This window comes from Chiloscyllium plagiosum, unplaced genomic scaffold (genome assembly GCF_037043375.1).
Source record: "Chiloscyllium plagiosum isolate Xiang-an unplaced genomic scaffold, Cpla_swu_hap1 HiC_scaffold_32, whole genome shotgun sequence".
Taxonomy (NCBI): Eukaryota; Metazoa; Chordata; class Chondrichthyes; order Orectolobiformes; family Hemiscylliidae; genus Chiloscyllium; species Chiloscyllium plagiosum.
In genome coordinates, this window is record NW_028270170.1 from 27,144,438 (window position 1) to 27,171,623 (window position 27,186).

At 41.4% G+C, this 27,186-nt stretch overlaps 1 protein-coding gene across 2 annotated transcripts in view; it reads left to right on the forward strand.

The window, feature by feature from the left end:
• Positions 1-15,869: 15,869 nt before the first annotated feature.
• Positions 15,870-27,186, forward strand: part of LOC122539943 (glucocorticoid-induced transcript 1 protein-like) — a 64,880-nt gene continuing 53,563 nt past the window's right edge. For both annotated transcript variants that reach the window (XM_043675143.2, XM_043675144.2), the window contains exon 1: positions 15,870-16,324. In XM_043675143.2, coding sequence (XP_043531078.1) covers positions 15,982-16,324 — 343 coding nt within the window. In that variant the 5' untranslated portion in view covers positions 15,870-15,981. The remainder of the gene's footprint in view (positions 16,325-27,186) is intronic.

Genomic DNA, 27,186 nt, shown 5'->3' on the forward strand with positions numbered 1-27,186 from the left:
AAGTAATTATGAAACATTATTAAAATGTATATGTTCAATCTATTAAGGATAATACGGGTTATATGTAACCATGGGCTGGCCTAAAAGCATTTCTAGTACTATCCAACTTGATAGGCAGGTCATTGCAATTGCCAAGAACCCCTGCAGATGGAAATGACATGGCAATCATTGTGTTCAAAAATTAACTTAGTACATTACTGTGAGCCATGACTGTAACACTGCGGCCTTTTGTAGGACCTTCATTTCTTTTCTACCTACAATAGATCCTCCTACAATCATTAATGAATTTAAAGGCGAATGACCTAGTTTGGAACCTGAGTTCATAATCAGTAAATAAACCACTGAAAAATAGCATTTAGTGAACCTTTTGGTTTACATGAAATGGAGTCACAGAGTCATTGTTGGAATAATTTGCTTAAAGGCAAATTCAAATCATTTTGGTATGCATTCATTTTCAATTCAGATCAATCTTCCTCAAAGACAATTTGACAGTCTATTCAAATCACTTGTTGTAATTGTCAGCAATAGGGTTCAGTTCCTATGGCGCCAGGCTATTATAAACAATATTCCATTGGATCCATCTGGTCTTCTTGATGGGGGATATTGTGCTTTAGTTCTCCATCTTTTAACAGAAAATGTAGTCACACAATTAGTCACCAATCAGAATGTTGTACACAACTGTCAACAATAGACAAGTCATGGGTGTGAGATTTTCATGTCTGTTTCAAATGCAGTTGAATACCATTCTGGGACAGTAAGAATACTGAACTGACAATTTAAACCAAACATAAAGTTCCAGGAGCTAGCTGTACAAATTATTGTGGGTAAGCTTTCACGATCCCTGCAATAAACCACATTTTTCCAAAGAAGACAGAGCAAAATAAGGCAGAACATTGGTCAAAGTACAAAGTTCTACAACATGGTCTCTCTTATGGTTCAATCAGGACAGAAAACATCTGTATAAAAAAGCATTGATGTTTCTGAAGAACTGGTGAACAGATTACCATATGTTCCTTGGAACAAAACGAACAGACTGATTACCTGTGCTCTATTTACAGCACAGTGAAGTGGGTCTCCAGAGGCCACTCATTTTAAACAGTACTCACCCACACTCACCTGTAGATCCTTCTGGGACAAGGTCATATTGGTCTCTGAGGCTCCAGCTCCAGCTGTACTTTCTCCTTTGAACACCAATCCTGATGGCTCCACCTGGCCTCCATACTCAGTGACTCATCAATCATGTACCCCATCTGCTCTCTGCCTATTCCAGCCTTGAGACACATTACCAAATCAAAAGCCTGCTGAAAAAAACTTGGAATTTTTCTCAGGGTTACAAACATGGAATCTTAAATCTGTCCAATTTCCAGAGATGCTGCCAGATTTGCTGAATGTTTCCAGTACTCTTTGATTTTAATCCTTGAGTCTTAGTCTTGGTTTATTCTAAATATGATTGACAGACCAAATTCTTTACTTCACTTGCAGGTAAGGTCCTCTCCAAAGAAACCACTTAAAAATAGCAGCACCCTTGTTCTCATCTCACAAGCAGAAAAACAACTACGAACAAATACTTTTTGTTCAGTCATCCTACTTCACCAAGAGATTGACGATGCTTTGATGCAAGTTTCCACTGGACACCTTCCTTATTTTTTTCAGATGCTGACTTACTTGTTGAATACTTTCAGCTTTTACTGTTTTCTTGATACATTTGTCACATTCATGGTTTTGCTTTAGAGTTTCCTTTTCATTTTGTTTTGGCCAAGAAAACAATTATGGGTGCATCATATTCAATCACCAGATAATCAGTTAACTTTACAGACAAATACAGAAGGGAAACTATATAAAATACAGAGCACATTTATATCGTCCTTTCGGTATTTTAAAGCTAGCCAAAAGCGCTTTGCAACTAATCAATAATTGTTGAACTGTGAACATTGTTGTATGCATATTGTTAGTACTTTGTTGCATGCCTTATGCCTTGGATGCAACCTTCACAGTAAATTTGATATCGTTCAGTCCTATAAGCACCAAATGAAATAAATGGTGAGTGAATTTGTTTCAGTCCTATTGATTGTGGAAAGGATGTTTTCTTGGGGGATTGATGAGGGCAGAGTGGTAGTTCGTGATCTATATGGACTTCAGTAAGGCATTTGACAAGGTTCCCCATGGGAGACTGGTGAGCAAGATTAGATCTTGTGGAAGACAGGGAGAACTCGCCATTTGGATACAGAACTGGCTCAAAGATAGAAGGCAGAGGGTGGTGGTGGAGGGTTGCTTTTCAGACTGGAGGCCTGTGACCAGTGGAGTGCCGCAAGGATCGGTGCTGGGTCCACTACTTTTCATCATTTATATAAATGATTTGGATGTGAGCATAAGAGGTATAGTTAGTAAGTTTGCTGATGACACCAAACTTGGAGGTGTAGTGGACAGCGAAGAAGGTTATCTCAGATTATAACGGGATCTTGATCAGATGGGCCAGTTGGCAGAGAAGTGGCAGATGGAGTTTAATTTAGATAAATGTGAGGTGCTGCATTTTGGGAAAGCAAATCTTAGCAGGACTTATACACTTAATGGTAAAGTCCTAGGGATTGCTGCTGAACAAAGAGACGTTGGAGTGCAGGTTCATAGCTCCTTGAAAGTGGAGTCGCAGGTAGATAGGATAGTGAAGAAGGCGTTTGATATGCTTTCCCTTATTGGTCAGAGTATTGAGTACAGGAGTTGGGAGGTCATGTTGCGGTCATGTTCATTGGTTAGGCCACTGTTGGAATATTGTGTGCAATTCTGGTCTCCTTCCTATCGGAAAGATGTTGTGAAACTTAAAAGGGTTCAGAAAAGATTTACAAGGATGTTGCCAGGGTTGGAGGATTTGCGCTATAGGGAGAGGTTGAATAGGCTAGGACTGTTTTCCCTGGTGCGTTGGAGGCTGAGGTGTGACCTGCTAGAGGTTTATAAAATCATGAGGGGCATGGATAGGATAAATAGACAAAGTCTTTTGCCTGCGGTTGTGGAGTCCAGATCTAGAAGGCATAGGTTTAGGGTGAGAGGGAAAACATGTAAAAGAGACCTAAGACGTAACTTTTTCACTCAGAGGGTAGTACGTTATTGCAATGAGCTGCCAGAGGAAGTGGTGGAGGCTGGTACAATTGTAACATTTAAAAGGTATCTGGGTGGGTATATGAATAGGAAGGGTTTGGAGGGATATGGGCCAGGTGCTGGCAGGTGGGACTAGATTGGGTTGGGATATCTGGTCGGCATGGACGGGTTGGACTGAAGGGTCTGTTTCCGTGCTGTACATCTCTTTGATTCAATTACTCTATGTTACGCTGTCAGTCATCCAGGCTCAGTCAAGATTATGTACTAAAGTTCGAACTGCAAACACAAGCTTCTGACAGATGCAAGAACTACCCCTAAGGCAAGATATACTTTAAGATATTATAACTTTTTTGTAAATAAAGAAACTTTTCAATTCATTGCAACACTGACATTCTCAATTAGCTTGACTGGGTTCTCAGTTTTTCATTATATATAATATTGTTTTGGATAAAGACATAGTGTACTATATTAGAAGCTTGCAGGTAACGCTAAGTTAGGAATAGGATATGTGGATAGTTGCCACAAGTTACAAAGAAAAGGTCCTAGATTATCAACCACAAGTCAAGTGCATTGATTTGGAGGAAGTGTTGGGTCTGGGAACCCAACTTCTAAAAATGACTGCGTAGATGTTAGATTTCCAGCCTGAGGTGTGAACTAAATTACAACTCAAGCAGGGCAAAACCAAACCGAGAGCAGAGGATCGGGGGAGCTGGGCAGAAGGCCACCTACCCAGCACTGGCAATGTACTGAAAATCTTACAAAAAGAATAAAAGATCAAATAGCTCTCCAATCCTCAGCCTTCTCACACTCCTCTCCTCCCACACTTTTCCCATGGCTTATCTGTGCCACTTCATACCCTGTACCAACATTTCCTCTGTGCAGCCATGTGGCCGTGCACTCCAAGGATCTGCACATGATGATTGTGTGTCGAAGCCATTCCTGACATTATCTTCTGGTTTTGGAAGTCGCTGCTGTATACAGACCTCAAAGGTCTGCGTAGAAGAAAACAAAATTAGAGGGAATGTTACCATATACCCACTCCCTTAACTCCTGACACTCCATGCCAGTCTATGCTCTTGTACAGCCCCCATACGCCTTTTATAGCCGCAGGACAAATCTCTGCCCTTCTACCTTTGTGATCAAAATTTAATGGACTGAGTGGAGGCAACTGATGGGCTAAAATGCCAGCTACCAACCTGCACTACACAGATGAAAGTCTCGATCCACTGCTTTTCCTGGAATAATAACAGAAATTGCCAGAGAAGCTCAGTAGATCTGGCAGCATCTGAGAGAAAGCAGCATTAACTTTTCAAATCCTGTGTGAGCCTTCCGCAGAACTGATAATAGCAAGGAGAAAGTTGTATATTTGCTGAACACCGAGGGTAGGTCAGGAGGAGGACATTGGTGGAAAGGTATGAGCAGATAGGTAGTGATGGAGCTCAGCAAGACAGAACAACAGTTGGATGTGTACATTGGAGGTATAGTTAGTAAGTTTGCAGATGACACCAAAATTGGAGTTATAGTGGACAGCGAAGGTTACCTCAGAGTACATCAGGATCTTGATCAGATGGGCAAATGGGCTGAGGAGTGGCAGATGGAATTTAATTTAGATAAATGCGAGATGCTGCATTTTGGAAAAGCAAATCAGAGCAGGACTCATACACTTAATGGTAAGAACTGTAGGGTATGTATCCTCTGCTTGTCTTCACCTAACCCCACATCACCACCCTACCTGTGCCAACCCCCCCCCCCTTTATCTGTAGCTCTCCATACACCCACACCCAGTCATGTAGAAGGATTTCAATCGAAGCATCGACTTCTCCACCTCCTGATGCTGCCTGGCTTGCTGTGTTCATCAAGCCTCCAGCCTGTCTACATTGGATTCCAGCATCTGCAGTTTCTTTGTCTCGGGGCTGGGCGTGTGGGGGTTGGGTAAAGGATACAGAAGAGGATGTTCAGGTTCTACATTTGTTGAATTCAATATTGAGTCCCAAAAGCTGCAGGATTACCAAGAGGAAAATGAGATGCTGCTGATCCAAATTATGCTGAGTCTTGTTGGCATATTGTAGCAAGCCCTGTTTTTCTAGCCCCTGGAAATTGGGAAGTGCCAGGTTCATGGAAGGGACTTGCAATTTCTGTGGATGCCTGTTGTTTTGCCATGACACAGCCGCTGCCATTTTGATAAAATCCAGGCCATACTCTTCAGCATGACTGTCTGAAATCTTAAATGGCACCGAGAGAAAGATATGGCTTGCAAAAATGCTTGTTGCTCACTCTCAAGGTGTTTGGCAACCACTGGCTTTCAAAAGGGTGAATTGCTGAGATTCAAGAACATCCTAACATCCTTAGTTAAAGAAGTTAGATGAGGGATTGTTAAAATAATTCATACAAATTGCTGGGGCTTTCACTGTCTAGTGATGAAGGAGTAAGTTCACAGAGTTTTTGTAGAATTGCCTTTTTGTTTGTCTTTTGGCTTCTCCTTGGAGATTACATGCCTTGAAGGTTGATGGGAGTGGAGCCAGGGTTTTGTTTATGGTGGAAATATATTACAACATGTCAATATGGGAATGAGCTTGATGTACCAGGTTATCTTTTAATCTGTAACTCAATGGAGATTTACATGTGTTTCATCTTTCTGATCCAGATGTATTATGTGGCAGATTAACTATGAAGTGTGATTCATTTTATTCTTTGAGATGTGTTTAGCTTCATCTTCATGACTAAAGACTCTGTGAATGGGAACTGTGTAAACTGAGAAATGAAAATACAGCCTTGGGAACAGGAAGATGTTTACATCATGGCCTCTGGATGGGATACTGCCTGACAGTCAAATAAAACAATCACGTATGTGCATTTTGTCAGCTATTGGCCTAGCTGCTGGCTAAAACACTTTACTCCAGCAACATCATGAGAGAGGAATAAAAATATCAGGAAAGTATGATGATTGTTTATCCATCATTGTCAATGATTTCAGTTTATAATTTGCCTCTAACTTGGTAAAGGTTGTGGGTTTTCATATGACTGTTATGTTCAATTGTTGTGAGGAATATTTCCCCCCCACACAGAACATCATCTATCAGATTCATCTGTGGACTAATCTGGATTTCCTTTAGGCTCTTCTTTCTTTGACTAGCTGCTTAAAACATGTTTCAAGTTGTACTGTGGCATTGTGAATCATCTTTCACCACAATTTTTCTGTCATTAGCATCCTGTCAGTTGAAATGCCATATTATGTTAGATTGGTCTTCAGGCAATCCTAATATATTTTGAACTGACATGCTTGAGTGCATTTATCAAACTTCAGCTCACTGTGGAATACCTTCTTGGGTAATCCATTATCAGGCATGTTTCAAGGTAACGAGCCAATCTTGGCTATGCCATTAATATTGTTGTTGTCTCTGTCTCTTATAGTTACTTGCTTGAGGATCTCAATGGCTAGGATTTGTGCAACCATTGAATAACCATTTCTGAGGCAGTTTATGTGGAAGTTACTGAGTTGTTTGGACATGGCTAATGCAAATGATTCAGCTATCGCATGATTACAGTAAGGGTGGTACAGATATAACACATTTTCAATTCATCTGAGTTTGAAAAAGAGAGGACTTATCTGAATAATGTTGCCTCCTCTTTCACTTTAGGATGGTTCCTGCAAATTCATTATTGTAACTGCACATCTTAAGTCATAATCTATAACAACATATTAGAGCCAACTGGGCTTTTTTCTTTTCATGTCTAGGGTTTTATGTCAACTGCATTTGTAGATATGAGCTCTGAATCCTGTTTGCTGAAAATGCCAATTGCATGACTACAGAAACTGAAGCCAGTTCTCAAAAGGGAGTTATGTCAGAGCCAGTTATTGGTGACACAACCAACAGTTCAAATCAGGAAAGAAATGTTTTTCTCCCCTCAAAATGTTTTAAAAATCAGACACGCACACAGCCTGCAGTGCATGCAAACATTGTTTTCTTTTTAAAAATCTTTTAAAGCCTGGGTAGATGGGAAGTGGGTAGCACGGTGGCTCAGTGGTTAGCACTGCTGCCTCACAGCACCAGAGACCTGGGTTCGATTCCAGCCTTGGGCGACTGTCTGTGCGGAGTGTCCCTGTGTCTGCATGGGTTTCCTCCGGGTGCTCCGGTTTCCTCCCACAATCCAAAGATGTGCAGGTCAGGTGAACTGGCCATGTTAAATTGCCCATAGTGTTAGGTACATTAGTCAGGGGTAAATGTAGGGGAATGGGTCTGGGTGGGTTACTCTTTGGAGGGTTGGTTAGAACTTGTTGGGCCGAAGGGCTGGTTTCCATACTGTCGGTAATCTAATCCTGAAGAAGGGCTTATGCCCGAAACGTCGATTCTCCTGTTCCCTGGATGCTGCCTGACCTGCTGCGCTTTTCCAGCAACACATTTTCAGCGGTAATCTAATCTAAACTAGTGAGAGGATGGGAGTTATTGGGAAGCACTTGCAAAGTTGCTTCAAATAACAGTACAAGAAGAAAGTGGTTCTTTGTGCTTACTAGATTCAAAGAAACATTGATTTCTTCTTCTTCATTCTATGAAGGAGCCACCGGTCCTGTAAATGTTTAAGTATGTGTAATTGTACATAGTGTTCTGGCTAGCGTTCTGTAGTCAGGTGATATCTACCTCAGAAATTTTGAATTACTGGCTGAGTCAAAATTGTTGTGTATTGTCCATGCCCTGATGAAGCGGAGATGAAAGGTGATATGAGGCAGAATTGGAGTTTTTCCATTCTCAGTGGCAAAACTATGAAATAGCTACAGAATTACTTTTAAGAAGCTGAGCAAATATCTGTAGCAACCAAATTAGAAGTGTGGGGAAAGAGTGCTACAAACCAGAAAAAGCCAGACTGCAGAGATTTTTAACACTTTGACGACACAATTTGAATGTCATTTTAATGTTACTTATTAATAACATTTGTTCAGAATTAGATCTTTGGAAAAGAGAGGCTACCAGTCAATATAACAGTACTGATACATTCAGCTGAATCCTGTGAATTTGGACAACTGAAAAATAATCTAATCAGAGCTAGGTCTTAGACATCAGAGATCCTGCAAGACAGCATGTCTACTGAGAGAAGAGAAACACTAATTTGAAGTATTGTATTCAGTTTTGAGCCCCTTATTTAAGGAAGGATGTTAAAGCCCTGGAGAGAAATCAAAAGAGATTTACTGGAATGACAGCAGGAATGAAGGATTTTAGACACAAGGAAAGATTTGAGAGACCGGGCTTGTTCTCCTTGGAGCATAGAAGATTGAGAGGTGACCTTATTGAGGTGTTCAAAATTATGAACAATTTTGAAAGGTAAAGAAGGGTATTCTATTTCCATTACTTAGCATGTCAATAACTAGGGATCATAACTTCATGATTGTCAGCAGGAGAATGAAGAGAAAGACGAAGAGAAGAGAAGCTTCTTTACTCAGCGTTGTTAGGATTTGGAATGTGCTGACTGGGAGAGCAACAGAGTAGGTTCCACAGGAGGTTTCACTAATGAACTGGATAAAGTTGAAAGGGATAATGTTAGAGGGTGATGGAGACAGGGTCTTGCTTGGTAGCTCTTTCAGAAGGCAGTACAGATATGATGAGTTAAATGGCCTTCTTCTCCACTGTGAAATTCTCTGATTCTATAACACATTCTTAAGCAAACTAATAATCAGCAAAAGCTTCAAGATTGTCAATCACTAGCTAGAATGTCTTAATAGGAAAACAGATGAGGCAATGCATTATGTTGAGAAGCATTCCAGGAAGAATGGGAACAACTTATTGGAAAAAAGGAAGAAATGTTTGCTGAAGAACCAGCAGAAAGATCAAGGTTAGAGTGTAGCATGTAAATAATGTGGAAGGCATCAAAGTGTGTTCAGCATGGAGAAAGCAGTATTCTAACTGAAAGAAGTGAAATCATTTTGTGTACAAGTGCTTTGCTAGAAAGAAGCAAAGCAGGCCTGTATAGATGGCTGCTTGAAGAATATCCGCTGATGATTCTGCCAAATCACTTGACATCATACAACAGGTTGGCACTGGCAGACTTGTGATAAATGGTTTGTGATTTGTTATCAGGCTAACAGCAGGATGAGAACATCAAGTCAATGTGAAGTTTCAAACAGACAAAGGTGCTTTGTACAACATCATGAATTTCGCAGAGGTGTGCAGAAATAACTTCAAATGGTGTCCCAAAAATGAAGGCTTCCCCATGATGTTGAGAATATATGAGACTAATTCTAAAGGGACAATTAAAGCTGAGACCTCAATGAAAAGGGAGGAATGAAGACTTGGAATTCTGGGTAGTACATGCTAAGTAAAATCCACATAACTCCCCTGAAGCAAGTCTAAAGTTTGCACCAGTAATCCTAAATGTGCCAGAAGAAATTTGTTATGTTTTGTAGACCATTAAGCCTTTGACTTCTAAACAGATCCTAAAAGACTACAAAGGTGGCTTTCTAGGTCTTGGGTATCTTCTAAGTGAATATCATCTTGAAGTAGATGCAAGTATAAGACATGTGGAGAGGAAACTTCCATGTGCCCTCAAGTCCAGCCTGAAAGACAAGCTAGGAGTGCTGGAAAGAAGGGAGAATCAAGGAAGTGACAACTCCATCAATCTGGATTTGGAACATAGTAGCAATGAAAAACCCTGGAAAACTGAGAGTATACATAGATCTAAAGAATCTCAGTAAAATTTTGAAGAGATCTTTCAAACCAGTGCCGGCCATTGAAGATATTTTGCCACAACTTGCCTGGGAAGGCAAGTCTTTACCATCCTTGATGTGAAAGATAGTTTCTGGCTTGTGAAGCCGAGTGAAAGCAGAAACCTTTTAATGACAGTCTGGATTACACCTAGTTGGTATAATGACTGGGTATGCCATTTCGTATTTCCACTGTTCCAGAAGAGGACCGACACAGACACTGTGAAATAGTCACTGATTTTCCTGGAGTGGAAGCGATTGTAGATAATCTAGTCTATAGATGTGCAGACACAATTGAAGAAGCCAACACAGACCACAATCAGAATGAGACAGCTCACCTGATGGACCTGAAGGTGAACAATGAAAAGATGCAATTGAAGATACCTAAATTCAGCTATATAGGTTACGTACTGACTGTGAGAGGAATTCACCCAGATCTTGACAAGGTGAAAGCTGCAGCAAAGATGCACAAACTAACAGATGTGAAATCAGTGCAATGCTTTATTGGATTCATGAACTATTTGGCAAAGTTCATGCCTAATTTGTCATCAGAATGTGCACCTCTATGTTATCCTGCAATGCATGTACAATGAATAGTATTTGGGAATAGAACAAGAAGCAGATTTTACTAAATTTAAACAATTAGCTACAATAATGCCAGTGCTGAGGTATTACAATGTCAACTGTGAAGTCACATTGCAGTGCAATGCTATCAAGTCAGTGCTTGGAGCGATCCTTCAGACAGAAAGACAACTATTTGCATTTCATCTGGGATATTAACATAAACTGAACTTTGCTACAGGGAGAAAGTGAGGACTGCAGATGCTGGAGATCAGAGCTGAAAAATGTGTTGCTGGAAAAGCGCAGCAGGTCAGGCATTCTTTGCAGATGCTTTGGAGTGACTTGTGATCAGGTTAGAAGTCAATCATCCCTCCAGAACAAGTATTGATTAAAATGCTCACAAAGACTACAGTCAAACACGATTTTCTCAACGAGAGTGTAGCAAAGTTCAGAGCTAAAAAATGTGTTGCTAGAAAAGCGCAGCAGGTCAGGCAGCATCAAAGGAGCAGGAGAATCGACGTTTCGGGCATAAGCCCTTCTTCAGGGATGAAGGGCTTATGCCTGAAAAGTCGATTCTCCTGCTCCTTTGATGCTGCCTGACCTGCTGCGCTTTTCTAGCAACACATTTTTTAGCTCTGAACTTTGCTACACTCTCATTGAGAAAATGTGTTTGACTGTAGTCTTTGTGAGCATTTTAATCAATACTTGTTCTGGAGGGATGATTGACTTCTAACCTGATCACAAGTCACTCCAAAGCATCTGCAAAGAATGTTACTTAGTTTGCAGAATTATAATTTCAATAAGATATACAAGAAGAAGGAACAGATGTACGTAACCGACATGGGGTCAAAATCAACTATCCCAATTAAGGAAAGTCGAAGCTACTGAGAAAAAGTGTGAAATCTTCAAGACTCAATGAGTACCTTGAAAATCATCAACCAACATTAAATCTGAAAGATGATCGCATTGTTCAAATTAAGCAAACTACACAACAAAATACAACTTTCCATGTGCTCCAGGAATTAATGACGAAAATATGGCCTGAAAGCTTCAAGGGCATATCTGTTGCTATAAGATTTTTGGGCAGACAGAGATGAAATAATAGCCCAAGATGGCATCTTGAACAAAGCAAATAGAATCCTTATCCCTGAGGAGATGGTGGAAGCGATCTGAAGCAAATCCAGGGATAAACTCAAGGATTTTGTAATCTGAGGAAGGCAAGAGAAATATTCAACTGGGCAAACAAGCGAATTAAAATTAACCACCACATCAATCAGTGCACTGTTTGCAACATATACCAGATAAAGATAAGCAAGATAAAGAGCTGCTCTGACGAATGAAACCTCACATTACCCATGCATGAAGCCTAGAGTAGACCTCTGCGCTCTCACAGTAACAGATTATCTTGTCACCTTGAGTACTATTCTGACTACTAGAAACTGGACCACCTGAAGACTACCAGAGTATAGCATGCCTGAAAACATACTCGAGTCATTATAGTATTCCAGACATTGTGATAAGTGACAATAGCACACAATTCATGAGTGGAGATTTCAGACACATCATAAAGGATTAGGAAATTTAACACATACATTATTTCTGCACGATCCCTGTCTGAGGCAGCTATAAAATTGCAATTGGGTGATAAAGAAATTGAGAAATCCAGTACAGACCTTCTCATGGCAACTTTTCGATCATGTAACACGACTTCTGATGACATGGAAAGTAGTCCTGTCCAAAGTATGACACTGCTTTCAAACTATTCTTTGATAGCAAAAAATAACAGCTGAAGCTAGGAGTAGCAACAAATGTGTTTATAAAATCAAAGAGAAAGAACAGAAAGTCAAATTTCACTTTGATAAAACTGCCAAGTAACAGTAAGAGCTGAACACTGGAGAGCCAACCAGAATGCAAAATTTCAGTGCTTTCAACAAGAGTCAGCCCACATGGCAACTTGCGTTAACAGTTGTCACCTCGATTATATGTGATGAATGTGAAAGCGCCCAGATATATCTTTAAAATTACAGATGTCTCTGTAAATAGAGAAGCTATGCCTTCCCTATAGGCAGTTAATCACAAGATGAGGTTGCACCACCTATACAAAGTACAGAATGACCATCTATTCCAGAGTTCTAACTGGTCTTCAGCAATGGAGGTGGATCAACAACAAGTTACCATGGTAACTGCACTCACCATTGAATGATGCTTTTGGGAGAAGGAAGATCACTCTAGGTATAAGCTGGGATGAGACGAACAGCCAACAACAGCCATATACATACCATTAAGAGACCTGCAAAATTGAAAGAGTATGCATGCAATGCATGTGTACAGACTGACAGGAGTGGACTGTTTAGACGTGAGTCACAGAGATTTCACAAAATGGAAAAAGTGATTTGGCCTATTGTGTCTTAAGTAATCAAGCATCTAATCATTGTAGTTTCATTTTGCAGCACTTGGCCCATAGCCTTGTGTGGTGTGGAGTTTCAAGTGCTCTTCTAAATGCTTCTTAAATGTCTTGAGGATTCCTGAACCTGCCACCTTTTTAGGCAGTGAGTTCCAGATATCTACCACCCCCTGGGGAAAGAAAATAATTCTCAAATCCCCTTTAAACCTCCTGCTCCTTATCTTAAAACTATGCCACCTTCCTGATATCTCTACTCAGGGTAAAACATTTTTCCTATCTACACTATCTATGTCTCTCATAACTTTGTACATGATAATCAAGATCCCCCTCAGCTTTCTTTGCTCTAAGGAAAATAACGCCAGGCTACTCAGTTTCTCCTCATAGGTGAATCACTCCAATCCAGGCAACATTGTGGTGAATTTTCTCTGCACCTTCTCCTGCAATCGCATCTTTCTTATAGTGTGGGTACCATAGCTGCACAGTATTCTAGCCATGGCCTAACTAATGTTCTGTACATCTCCATTCCCCCAAGCTCAGGATGTACATGTATTTGGAAAGGCAAGGAGTAATTAGGGATAGTCAATATGGCTTTGTGCATGGGAAATCATGTCTCAATAACTTGATTGAGTTTTTTAAGGAAGTAGCAGAGAGGATTGATGAGACCAGAGTGGTGGATGTGATCTATATGGACTTCAGTAAGGTGTTTGACAAGGTTCTCCATGGGAGACCGGTTAGCAAGGGTGGATCTCATGGAATACAGGGAGAACTAGCCATTTGGATACAGAACTAGCTCAAAGGTAGAAGACAGGGGGTGGTGGTGGAGGTTTGTTTTTCAGACTGGAGGCCTGTGACCAGTGGATCCATAAGGATCGGTGCTGGGTCCACTACTTATCGTCATTTATATAAATGGGTGTGAGCATAAGAGGTATAATCAGTAAGTTTGCAGATGACACCAAAACTGGAGCTGTAGTGGACAGTGAAGAAGGTTACCTCAGATTACAATGGGATTTTGATCAGATGGGCTAATGGGCTGAGAAGTGGCAGATGAAGTTTAATTTAGATAAATGCAAGGTGCTGCATTTTGGGAAATGCAGGATTTATACACTTAATGGTAAGGTCCTAGGGAGCGTTGCTGAACAAAGAGACCTTGGAGTGCAGGTTCATAGCTCCTTGAAAGTCACAGGTGGTGTCACAGTCATAGGATAGTGAAGAAGATGTTTGGTATGCTTTCCTTTGTTGGTCAGACGATTGACTACAGGAGTTAGGAGGTCATGTTGCGGCTGTACAGGACATTGGTTAGGCGACTTTTGGAATATTGCGTGCAATTCTGGTCTCCATCCTATCAGAAGGATGTGAAATTTGAAATGGTTCAGAAAAGCTTTCCACGAATGTTGCCAGGGTTGGAGGATTTGAGCTATGGAGACTGATTGAATAGGCTCGGGCTGTTTTCCCTGGAGCGTTGGAGGCTGGGGGTGACCTTACAGAGGTTTATAAAATCATGAGGGGCATACATAGGATAAATAGACAAAGTCTCTTCCCTGGGATGGGGGAATCCAAAACTAGAGGGCATAGGTTTAGGGTTTGAGGGGAAAGATATAAAAGAGATCTAAGGGGCAACCTTTTCACACAGAGGGTGGTACATGTTTTGAATGAGCTGCCAGAGGATGTGGTGGAGGCTATTACAATTACAATATTTAGAAAGGGTTTGGAGGGGTATGGGCTGGGTGCTGGCAGGTGGGACTAGATTGGGTTGGGATATCTGGTCGGCATGGACAACTTGAACCGAAAGATCTGTTTCAGTGCTGTACATCTCTATGACTCTTATATTCAACATCTTGACTAATAAAGGCAAAAAATCCCTTATGCCTTCTTAACCACTCTATTACCTGTCCTGCTGCCTTCATAGAGATCTATGCACACCACATGAAGGTCCCTCTGACCTCTGTACATCCTCGGTTCATACCATTCATGTTAGTCTTCCCAAAATGCATCACTTCACACTTTTCATTAATAAATGCTGTTTGCTACTGGTTAGCCCATTTGTCCAGCCACACAACAGTTTACACATTGTAAACGAAAACAGCATGATACTGCCAGCGTAGGCAAGAATCCACTGCAGAGCACATCTGATAGCAATACTGAGTGACTCAGAATATTTATCAGGGATAGACTCATATCAAATTTGTCATTTTCAGCTGGAAAGAAACTAAATTTCCAACTAATATTCAGAAATGATTCACTGTGAGCTCAACAAGGGTGTTCAGGTCTCCAAACATATGGATACACCAGCAAGTATGCTTACTCTTTTGATCCAGAAAACACCTAGTGTTAATGCTTTAGAGAGCTGGTTTGGCCAGTGCCTGGACCATAGCCTTTCCAGTTGCAAGATTGCCCAATTCACCTGCTTTCTAACTGCTGCGGCTCAAGATGTACATCGGTGCATTGAATCTGACGATGGTGACCTTATTCCAAACCTTGTCGCACTAACCGGCAGGGGATGAGAGGAAAAGGAGAATATCAATGTTGCTGTAGAAGAGAGAGACAGTTAAAGCAAAAACAAGTGAAGAGAATGCAGTGAGAAACAAAAATCATTCGCACACCAGTTTATTGCATTGCAATGCGCCGGCAGCAGCCTTTTTGATTCGCAACTCATTGAGAAATAGAAGGAGTTTTTCATTATTTTTATTGTTGCTGTGACGTCAAAGGCTGTAGTAAAACCCAGGGAGAGACAGTCACATGACCGCGAGGCCCTGGTTGTGACGTCACTTACTTGGCGTTGCCATGGAGCCCCCCCCACCGAGCCTCATCCTATCGATATCGGTGACAGCTTTGAGTAACGTCGGCGCTCACCAATCAAGAGGGGGATCTCCGGGAATGGCCCCGCCCTCGCACCGCACGGCCAATCCGCGTCTCCTATCCCTGGCAGCCGTCCAGAAATGTGCCATCGGCCCCTTGCGATTGGTCACAGCGGGCGTGAGGGACGGGGAGCCAGGCCAATCGCAGTGTGAGGCGGCGGAGGCACGGCCAGTGAGAGGCGAGAGGAGGCAGTAAAGGGGCGGGGCGTTGGTGCTGGGGCTGAGGGAAAGTTCGAGTGAGTGTTGATGTGCTGTGTGAGAGCAGAGGGGGGTGGGAGTGGATTCGATTCACTCTCTGGGAGCTGTTGGGGTAGGAGGAGGTGGAGGGGGTCGCTGAAGAGCCGCCGCTATTTATTGTTTTCGAGTCCCGTCGATCGGCGATGTCCTCGCAAGTGGCGCCGCGAGTGCGGCCCAACGGCTCCCCGACCTCCAGCCGCCCTCAGCCGCTCCGAGCCACCGTCCCCTTTCAGCTGCGGGCGGCCGGCGGCGGCAGCAGCAGCAATTCCCCTGTCGGCGCCAGGCTGGCCCCCGGCTCCTCCTCGGCACCGTCCCCGGCTCCGTCCGTCTCACCGCCGGGGAGCCGCAGCGCCTTCCACAGCGTCACCACCTCGACCAGCACCGGCCCCGGGCCGGGGGAGCCAGAGGCGGCCTGGAGGTCGGCCCCATCCGGGGAGAGGAAAGGCAGTTACTCGACCTCCTGCTGCACATCTCCCGTCAGCAAAGGTACCTGCACCTGCTGCCCGGCCTCAGCAACATAAACACCTTCAGTAGAGAGCAGCGGCGCATTAATCTCAGCCAAGCATTGCAAACGGGGACGATAAGTTTTATTCGGGGTGTTTAATCTTTAATTTGTTTTGGAGAGGTGCTGTCTTAATGATGCAGCTGAACTGATGGTGTCCCAAATCCCCTTGTCCTTCCCTGCCTGTGTACGTTAGCAGCATCTATTTTAACAATCTCGGCTTGCATGTTGTTTGCTTTCCCACTTGTTTTTTTTCCCGTGTTCACTGCCCCCACATGAGTGCCTCCCCTTAATGAGAGGGCCTGGAATTGCAATGTTAGCTGCAACTTGTGGAGTAAATTGCATGTTTTTCTTTGTTGTTTGTTAATTCTCTCAGGTTTCGAACGCTGTTCAGACCGTAGCAACGAAAAGCCTGATAAGGCTGGCATCAGTTTCTATCAGCAGCGTACACACGTTTGAATTGAACTGTTGTTAACTGCAGAGATTATCTAGAAGCACTGAGTGAGAGAAAATGAAATTTTTTTTTAGGTTAACAATGTAGTTGACTCGTGATGACTTGAGACTTCATAGAATACACAACGTTTCAAAATTGGCACTTAATTGCAACCCTTTTAAAGGGTGTTGCTTATGTACCTATAATTTCTGGGTCCACTGAGTGGTTACTTTGAAGATTTCTGGGGATCCTCCAAATCATTTTGCCAAATATGTGGTTAATGGAATTGTTCAGCTCAGGATAAGTTGCTTCTGCAGTGTTTGATAATGACCTTTACTCAGTACAGCTGAAGAGTGGTTTTCAAGTCCTCTGTCTTATTATTAAATCTGGTTGTGAAATAGTTAGGTGTCTTAATAGCAACTGTGTAGGGGGTTGCAGGTTCCTTTTTTTTTGAAGCAGTGTTATCTATCTTTATTAAATCAGACTAAATCTTTAAGAAACAGGAGCCTAGCACTGAAATTATAAATTGTCTCTACTATTCAGAGTAAAAATAAATGTATTGGTACAGTTTGTTCATTTTGATTGCAAGAGTGAAATAAATGGGTAGGAGTGTTTTGGGAAGAAAGCTTAATTCAGGCAAGTTTAATAGAAATAATCCAACTGTAACCAGATGCCAATATAATAGCTGCCTTTATGGCATATTATGTATGTACAGTAACTGCATTGAATGCGTTTGGAGCTGGTGAAGCTGTCAAAATGAATGTGTAAGTGTCCAAGTAATATGCTTCCAGCTGTGAGAATCTATAGGCTTTTGACATGTGATGTTTCTTTTCCATAAAGAAACCAGTGAGCTAAGTTGAAGACGATCCCTTGAGTAATCATTTCATTTTCTCATCTTTCACATTTTTTGAAATATTTTGTTAATTCAGGTCTCGAACAAGAGATTCGTAAGGCAGCTGAACAAGGTTAATATTGAAATTTAGATGCATGGGAAGTCATTGCAACACACACCTGCAGAATAACTCCTTTAATCAGCCCCATTATTGAGATTTTCTCATTTCAGAGGCTTTTGACCTCTCATTTAGGTGCCAATATTTCTGCAAAGATCACTGTCTTCCTAATATGCTGCACATTTGTTTATTGGTGGTTGAGTGTTGCAGTAGGTTGACAGCTTTTGCTAGCATTGCTGAAAGAGGAAACCGGTTTTTAGTTGCGCATATTGTTTCAAGTTCAAAATGAGATCTTGGACTGAACTGGCAATAGAATGTAATTAATGTGAAAGTATGGCCAAAACAGCTGATTGACCATTCAGTTGCTTATTGGATAGGGTGCAATATGCAAAATATCATGGTAATTGACCCTTTGGTCCAACTAGTCCAACAATGACCATGTTCCCAAACTAAACCAACCCCACTTGCCTGCACTTGACCCATATCCCTCCAAAACTTTCCTATTCACGTACTTATCCATGTGTCTCCTAAACATAACTGTACTTGTATCCACCACTTCCTCTGGCAGTTCATTCCACACACTAACCACTGTGTAAAAATGTTGTCCCTCATGTCCTTTTTAAACCGTATCTTCTCCTCATCTGAAAAGTATGCCCTCCAGTTTTGAACTTTTTTCCCCACTCCCTCTATGCCCCCATGATTTTATAAACCACCATAAGGTCACCCCTCAACCTCCTACAGTCCAGGAAAAATAGCCCCAGCCTGTCCTTACAATTCAAATCCTCCAGACCTGGCAACATCTTGGTAAATCTCTTCCTAATCCCCTCTAGTTTAATAATATCCTTCCTATAACAGGGCAACCAGAACTTGAGACAGTACTTCAGAAGAAGCCTCACCACTGTCTTGTAAATCCTCAACATGACATCCCAACTCTTATACTCAAAGGTATGAGTAACGAATATGCTAACTGCCTTCTTAACCACCCTGTCTACCTCTGATGCAAATTTAAAGAATTATGTACCTGAACCCCTCGGGCTCTACTCTACAACACTATGCAGTGTCCCATCATTAATTGTATAGGCTCTGCCCTTGTTTGTTTTAACAAAACACAATACCTCTCATTTCTCCAAATTAAACTGCATCTGCTCCTGCTCAACCCATTGACCTAGTTGGTCTCTGTCTCTTTGTAACCTTAGATAACCTCCTTCACTGTCCACTATATCACCAATTTTGGTGTTATCCACAAACTTAGTAACCATGTCTCTTATATTCTCATTCATTTATGTTATGGTAGGAGATAATTTTTTGTATCTAATTGTCAAGCTCACCCTGAATCCCATTTGATCTAACTTTCCGAATTAGTCCACCATGCGGAACCTTATCAAAGGCTGTGCTAAAGTCCAAGTAAATAAACGTAAACCAGTTGAACTTTCTTTGGAGTGAAGATAGGCTTATATCAATAAACTGCATGTGGGGTTGTTCCAGTTGTAAATGGCACGCAGACATTTCTATTTATCTGCAGAGTTCCATGTTAACATGGTGCCACCCTTTCTTGAGATCAGTCACCATCTACAGTAGTTTAACCATACTAAATATTTACTGGTTGTAACACTTTGTTCCCACGCATATTTGCTGCAGCTGTTAAAAGCTGAAGTGCTGGATTTTGTTCTTGTGGTAGTGAAATAGTTTGTGTACTGTATTTACTGGAATAAATATGGACTTTATTTAACACAATTCAAGTTGAAATCCAGCTGTATGTTATTGAAGGCTTTTTCAGAGTAATGGGAGACTAATTTGGAACCATTCCTGGACGCTAGACAGTCTTGCAATATTTGCTTTTAGCAGTTTTGTATCTCTTTCCTGCCCAAGGTGGTTCACAGCATGACAAAGTAAAATCTTAAACAAAGCCACAACATGAGGATAATTTGTTTAAGGAACATCATGAAGGAGGAGAAATTTTAGGAGGCAGCTCCAGAATTTATGCAACTGAAGATGAGCCTTCTAGTAGTGGGCTAATGAAATTTGGGAATGTGCAGGAGGCTAGAATTGGAAGAGCAGAGGATGACATTGCTGAAGCATATGAAGAAGTCTTTAATGGGTTTTGGTACTTTAGAAAGTCACAGATGAATGAGTTCTCATTAAAATTTCATGAGAGAAGATATGCAAATTATCAAATTTCTGACATTACTACAGCTATATTTTAAAGCTCCTTTGTCTTTGGTTCATTTCTGTAGCTAGGAAAAACTCTTTAGGAGTGAGCCATTGAATGGATGTAGCAGAGGAGACCATTTAGCATGCTGTCTATACTAGGTCTTTGAGAATAGTTCACTGTATGCCACTGTTCTTCTTTGCTGCCCTGCAATTTTTTCCTTTTGAGATGATCCCATTCTCTTGTGAAAGCAATAACTTAATCTGCCTTCACACTTGGTATGTTTCAGATCCTAGCCAGTCGCTGCATCATTCTGTTTAACTCTAGGGTATTGCTTTTTTGTTTTGCTGTGCATCTTTAATTGGTCACCTCCAGTTCTTTAATCCTGCGTCTGTAGGATTGGTTTCTGTCTGTCCACTCTATCCACAGCCCTTGTGCTTTGAATGCCTCTCTCAAATCTCATCATGATCTTCTACAAGGAGAACAACCTTGCTTTTCTAACCTATGTGGCTTTAGCACCTCACCTTTGCAACAAGTTCCATGAATATTCTCTGGGTCCGCTCTAATGTCATTGCATTCTTCCTAATTTGAGGTGGCCAGAACTAATGCTATACTCTAGATGGGTGAGTGGAGGTCTTCCTATTAATTTGCAAACAGACAGAAGGGGCTGAGTTTGGTTCGGTTGGCTAGTCAGTGGTTTGTGATCGAATGATGCCAGCAGCATGGGTTCAATTCCCACACCAGCTGAGTGGTAAGGTGACTCTTAACTTAAGTGACCATCATCTCTATTGAGAGAGAGCAGCCCTATGGTCTGGTAAGACAATGGTTAATTTTAATTTGGGAGAATGGCTAGTTCTAACTGAAGGGATCATGCAGCTTTTCCAAATTTTGTAGCAACATAATCATAAAATTGAAAGTACTTTATTGGTGGTTTTTATTTTAATATGGGGACTGCTATTGATTTGTGCACTACGGAATCTGATTTAATACCTTCAGCTGTAGCATTGTCTCCTATGACGGAGTGTTTTAGTCATCACTCTCTCACAATACACAACTCTGCTCCACCCTGTGCCAATCTCAAATCTCTTCCTAACCCCCAACCCCCAGATTCAGTGACCAACTGTTGTATTGCAATACAATGTTGCAGAGCCCCAGCTTTGACTGCAACTCTGGTTTAACCACAAAGGGCATTTGGGTAAGGGTTACAAGACCATTTCAGCATATTGACCTTCCAGTATTTGGGTACAGCTTCAACCTTGTGTGAAGCCAGTGTTTTATATTTGAAAGGTCACTATCATCGCTGTTTGTTACTACTAGCACAGTGCAGGGTAGCGATGCAACTGTGGCTTGTCTCCTATATGCCAATGGTGCCTGAAATATTTATCCTTGCCGTTCTTGAGGATTGAGTGAATATTTATTTGTCACTCGCTGTGTTGGTATATGGTTATGATGTGATCAATGTACTGAGCAGTATTGTACTGTACCTCTGTTTCCCAGGACTGCATTGGGAACAATGTCTAATTTAAAAAAACTAGCCATGAGACCATCTGGAGAAGGTCATCTTGTATCATTTCAGTTTCAGGCTAGTTACAGAATAGCCAACTTGTACAGCTGAATCCTGGGGCTTTCCAAGTTCGCTGCAAGGTGGTGTAATTTTCTGTGTTCCAGTTTTTAAGGTGGAGCAAATAACTGGCTTGTCAGCTTGTTCTTCACATTAAACATATTCCAGTTGGAAGCTGAGCAGAGCTTATTTGTTCCATTTAACTAAATTACTGCTTTACGTTTCTGTGCAATTTCCATATAGATTCTTTCTCACTTTCTCAATATTTCTTTTTGAGAAGCAGTGAAGTATAAATTCCAACAATGTGTAAATTTGGTTAAGAACTGTAATGAGGAATAATCAGAATACAAAGCAGATCACCCATTGAAGAATTGAAATGGATATCTGGGCAGTTGTAGTAGCTGAAAACCTTTTGTGTACGCTTCGGAGAGTTTTGAAAACAGGTGTAAACTGGTAATCTCATGAACCTTCAACAAGACCAGACTAAATCCCACTGTGCACAAAGGGCAAAAGGAGAGTAAATTTTAGAAACTGAATGTTGGTGTTGTGAATAAGTAATTTTCTTCAATACAACAGAAGATGCAGACACTTTAATGTTAGTGTATAAACACTGTTCTCCCCATCTCCCAAACCTAGGGTGAAGCTTTTTAGAGAAATTGATGACTTTATCTGACAGTGTATTGGATTTAACTTCAAAATGAGGTATTTGAACTGTAAACTATCACTTCACTTGCAAGTCAATGATTTTACAAAAAAATGACACTATGACAAGGAGATGGAGGTAATGATGCCTTTAAGTTATGACTTGGCTGTTTGATTGCTCTGGTGAAGATGTCTAGAATTCACTTAAGTTGATAGCATTCATACCTGTTGAGGCAGCATGGTGGCTCAGTGGTTAGCACTGCTGCCTCACAGCGCCAGGGACCCGGGTTCAATTCCCGCCTCGGGCAACTGTCTGTGTGGAGTTTGCACATTCTCCCCATGTCTGTGTGGGTTGCCTCCTGCAGTCCAAAGATGTGCAGGTCAGGTGAATTGGCAATGCTAAATAGATTGGGTTGGGATATCTGGACGGGTTGGATCGAAGGGTCTATTTCCATGCTGTACATCTCTATGACTCTAAATTGCCTGTAGTGTTAGGTGCATTAGTCAGGGGTAAATGTAGGGGAATGGGTCTGGATGGGTTGCCCTACGGAGGTTCGGTGTGGACTTGTTGGGCCGAAGAGAATCTAATCTATTTCTGCCAATTTGGAAGTTTAGGAGCATAAGCACAATATCTATGGTATTTGGGCACTTTAAATCTTCCATTTATAGCATTTGGACTGTTTAAATAATCTCCATTCTCTCCATGTTTCTGCAGCACCATATTGCTCTATCCCATTTGTTTCTGCCTCTGGTTAATTTTTTTCTTAAAAATTTGAAGAATTCTTACAGTAGGTTTAGCCTAGAATCCCCCTGCGTGCTGTAAGACGATGGGCTGAATCTAAACAAATTTTTAACCCCACATCAAATGTAATTTCTTGGGCTTGAGCCAAAATCCAGATCTGAATATCTTGAAAGTCTGTGCATTTTACAAGAACTTGAGTGGATGAGTGTTGACAGTTTTGATGGAGTTATCCAGTATTTGCAAGTTTGTGTAAATTTTAATCTGTTATGATTAGTGGGGAAAGATAATCTTATGTAGGGATTGATCTTTTGATATCTGTAGTGAGTCACATTGGAGTAAAGTTGAGCAAATTGGATTTTGAATCAACCTGTTTGATAGCATCCCCAATGCAAACATCTGGAAGTGAAGTGATTTACGACTTTTGTTTGTAGTAGGTTGCCCACCTGAGACCTAGTGATGTGATCCAGGTTTGAAAACCCAAAGCCCAAGCAAGTATCTGACTTAATGACTGGAAGATTCTTATGGAATTGAATAAAAACTCTACATTTAAACCGCCCAGGGAGTACTTCGAGCAACAGATCTAGCAATATATAAAGTAATGAGACTGTTGGTTGACCAACATTTTACACGTGACCCACTGGGTTGCGCAGAATGCCATGAGATGACACCGTCAAGAGGCTTTTGGCGAACAGTTGATGGATACAGGGCAGTGCCTTTTTTTTTTTTTAGATTAGATTAGATTAGATTAGATTACTTACAGTGTGGAAACAGGCCCTTCGGCCCAACAAGTCCACACCGACCCGCCGAAGCGTAACCCACCCATACCCCTACATTTACCCCTTTACATAACACTACGGGCAATTTAGCATGGCCAATTCACCTGACTTGCACATCTTTGGAATGTGGGAGGAAACCGGAGCCCCCGGAGGAAACCCACGCAGACACGGGGAGAACGTGCAAACTCCACACAGTCAGTCGCCTGAGTCGGGAAGTGAACCCGGGTCTCTGGCGCTGCGAGGCAGCAGTGCTAACTACTGTGCCACCGTGCCGCCCACTTTTTTTTGTTATGCTTCATATTTGAAGCTTGGGTTCATTATGCCATCTGTCTTCCTGTGGGACACCTACTGCTGGCGTAAATCCTCATCATTCTAGCATTGATTTATATCTGTGTCATAATAAGCCTTTCATGTAAATGTTAGTTCCTGGATCACCTTTGAAACTGGGTAAAGTTTGAATTAGTACTTATAATTTTTTCTGTAAAGTTCAAGTAATCATACTAAGCACAAGTAACATTCCTTGCTCCCCTAATTACCTAACTGTCGGTTATGGAAACAACAAGCTGCTTGTGCAGAAAGTTTTATGCTTAAAAAAAAATCATATTGCAAAGAAACTCAATGCTTAGTAAACACTTTTAATGCTTAATATTAAACTTCATACATATCATGTGACTTCGGATTTGTGAAATATTTAAGTAATCCTATTAAAATGCGAGAATTTGAGATTGAAGGATAGTTGTAATTGCAATTGCTTGGCAGCTTTCATGGCACATTATATAAAGAAATGTAACAAAAGTGAAGTTGAATCAAGATACAAGCATCAAGACTTGGGACAGTTTTCTTATGGCTGAAACCTAACATTTGTCTTTTTTGAATTTGAAACCAAAAAATGCGTACAAACACTTGTGTAGAAATTTCAAGTGACTTCTGTGCTGCATTTTAAGTTGATGTCTAATTATGGTGGGGTTAGCTGTGTGTCAGCTGAAAGGGAAGAAGAAATAACTTGATTACACATCTAGAGCTGGCCTCATGGTTATAAGATTGGATTAGCAACCCAAAGGTCATCTGTTAATTGCACTGAATAGATTTGGAAATGTCTTCCACAATGGTGACGAAGTGCAGACAGACTGTTTCCTTTCAGGAAGATGTAACTCTTTGATCTGTTGGTATTACCAATGCTTTGTATGTTCCTTAAAGTGACCTATTAATTTAACTGATAAGTGTATGCACAAACATGTATAGTGACATATGTTCCTTCCCAGGAGAACCTCAAACATGTTTGGCTGGCAAGTTAATGAGGATATCTTCTATTTTTCTACAAGAGGAGGTTCTACTAGCTCACCCTGACGTTTTATTAATTTGTGGGACCTGGGCTTCATGACAATGCTTGCAGTATTTCCTTGCATTTGCTAGCCATGTATTTCTAAGCCAGGGCTTCCCCAAGTGAGGTCAAAGGCTTTACCAAGACAACAGCTGCAAGCTCTCCTTAAGAGTCCAAAGTTGGGGGAAAAACATTAGGATGTACTTGTCTAGGTGATGGAGGTCACTCGCCTGGAAAGTGCAGTTGAACACTCACTTAGTTGCTGCAGTTTTGTTCAGTGCTCCATAATTTGTTTTATTCACTTGCAGGATGTGGGTATTGCTGGCCAGCCAGCATTTATTGCCCAATTTCCTTTGCAGGTGGTGGTGAGCTGCCTCCTTGAACTGCAGCGGTTCACATGAAAAAGGTGGACTCTCCATGCCCGTAGGGAGGGAATTCCAGGAATTTGACTCAGTGACACTGAGGGAATGGTGATAGGTTTTGAACTTAGATAGTGAGCGGCTTGGGGGGAGCCTTGCAGGAAATGGTGTTCATGTGTATTTGCTGTCCTTGTCTTCTCGTGGGTTTAAAAGGTGCTGATTAAGTCTCTGGTGAATTTCGACAGTGCATCTTGTACATCGTACACACTGCTACTGAGTGTCGGCGGTGGATGGAGTGATGCTTGTGGATATAGTACCAATCAAGTGGGCTACTGTGTGGATGTTGTCAAGCTTTGAGTTGGAGCTGCACGCATCTAGGCAAAAGGTGGAGTGTTCCGTTACACACCTGATTTGTGCCTTGTAAATGGTAGACAGACTTTGGGGAGTCAGGAACTGAGTTACGTGTCGCAGTATTCCGAGGCTCTGACCAGCTCATGACCTGCCTTTATTTATGTGGTATAAGTTGTAATTAGCTGTAATATGGTTTCATTGGAAGTTGGTTTGCATATCTTGTGTGCTTAGTTTATTTAACATTCTGTCAGACTGGCAGATGGTGCCAGGTAATTGCTGTCACCTCACGCATTTGTGAAAACGTGAAATAGATGGCAAGTTTCACTATGAAGTGGGAAGGGTGGGGTAAAATGTCATGCCAGCTGGAACCTTCTGGAGGAGCATGGCTCATGCTTGAAACTTCAACTCTCCTGCTGCTCAGATGCTGCCTGACCAGCTGCGCTTTTCCCGCACCACACTTTTTAACACTGTCAGCCCTCTAGCATTGATTTGGTGAAATGGAGGATAATGCAATCACATTCACATTGGACTATTTAAATTTAGTTTTTTTTACTTTGTCTTCAGTGAGTCTGAACTGAAAAGTTAAAATTCTCAAAACCTTTGTCATTTGAGAGGAACTTTTACCATTTCACTTTCCTAAAGATTGCTGTGGATGTTATTACTGCTGAGCATCCTTTGACAGTAAAGAGAAGTAGATGTTCTTGTGGTATCAATGAGATTTCATTTCAATGTGGTAATTTTACTTTGTGCAACTAGTTTCAACAATGGGATGTTTGAAACTGTTGTACATAATTGTCTTTACCATATTATTTTATTTCACAATGTTTAGTGCAGTGTGATCATTGATCGTCCCATATAGGTGCAGATGTAAGCCAAACCCAGACTGCTCTTTTTTTGCTTAATGAGGCAAATTTTGTGTAAGGTTAACTGAAAATTATAACTTAACCTTTCCTAGTCCCTCCCTCTATACTTCTCGAAAGTACCCTGGATCCCTAAGTCTTTCCTTTTGACAAATTCTCATGTTTTCTACCTTCCCCCTGCATCCAAAATCCGCCGCCGCCCCACAATCCTCTGGCAAGGTTTCTTCAGGATTTCAAGGAGTTGTGATCACTTTGCACCCAAAAATACTGATTTCCTGTGTCCTCAATTGCTTGGCTTGACTTTTTGCATGTCACCAACCCACATATGGCAATCTTATTACCTACCTTGCATTCTAGTGCTACCTTACATATCATACTTGGAAGACCCTTGAAGAAATGTTCTGTCACAGCTTTTAAACATATCTAAAATTGTGTGAAGTTTGCCTTGGAGGTTTCAACTTTAATTTTTCCTGGTGCTAACCTTGGTTCTTTTTTCAATATTATGTTTTTCCATGAGCAAACACTGGGATACCATAGCTGATTAATTTCCTTTTCTTGGCAAGATGCATTGAACACTTCAGAAGGGCTAGGATTATTAGTTAAAATTGATAGAACAATTGCAATTGTTTTGCAAGCTTGGGCAAGAAGGTATTCCTTTTGTAAGAAGTTCAAATTAAAAACTTGAAATTGTTCCTCCTGTGT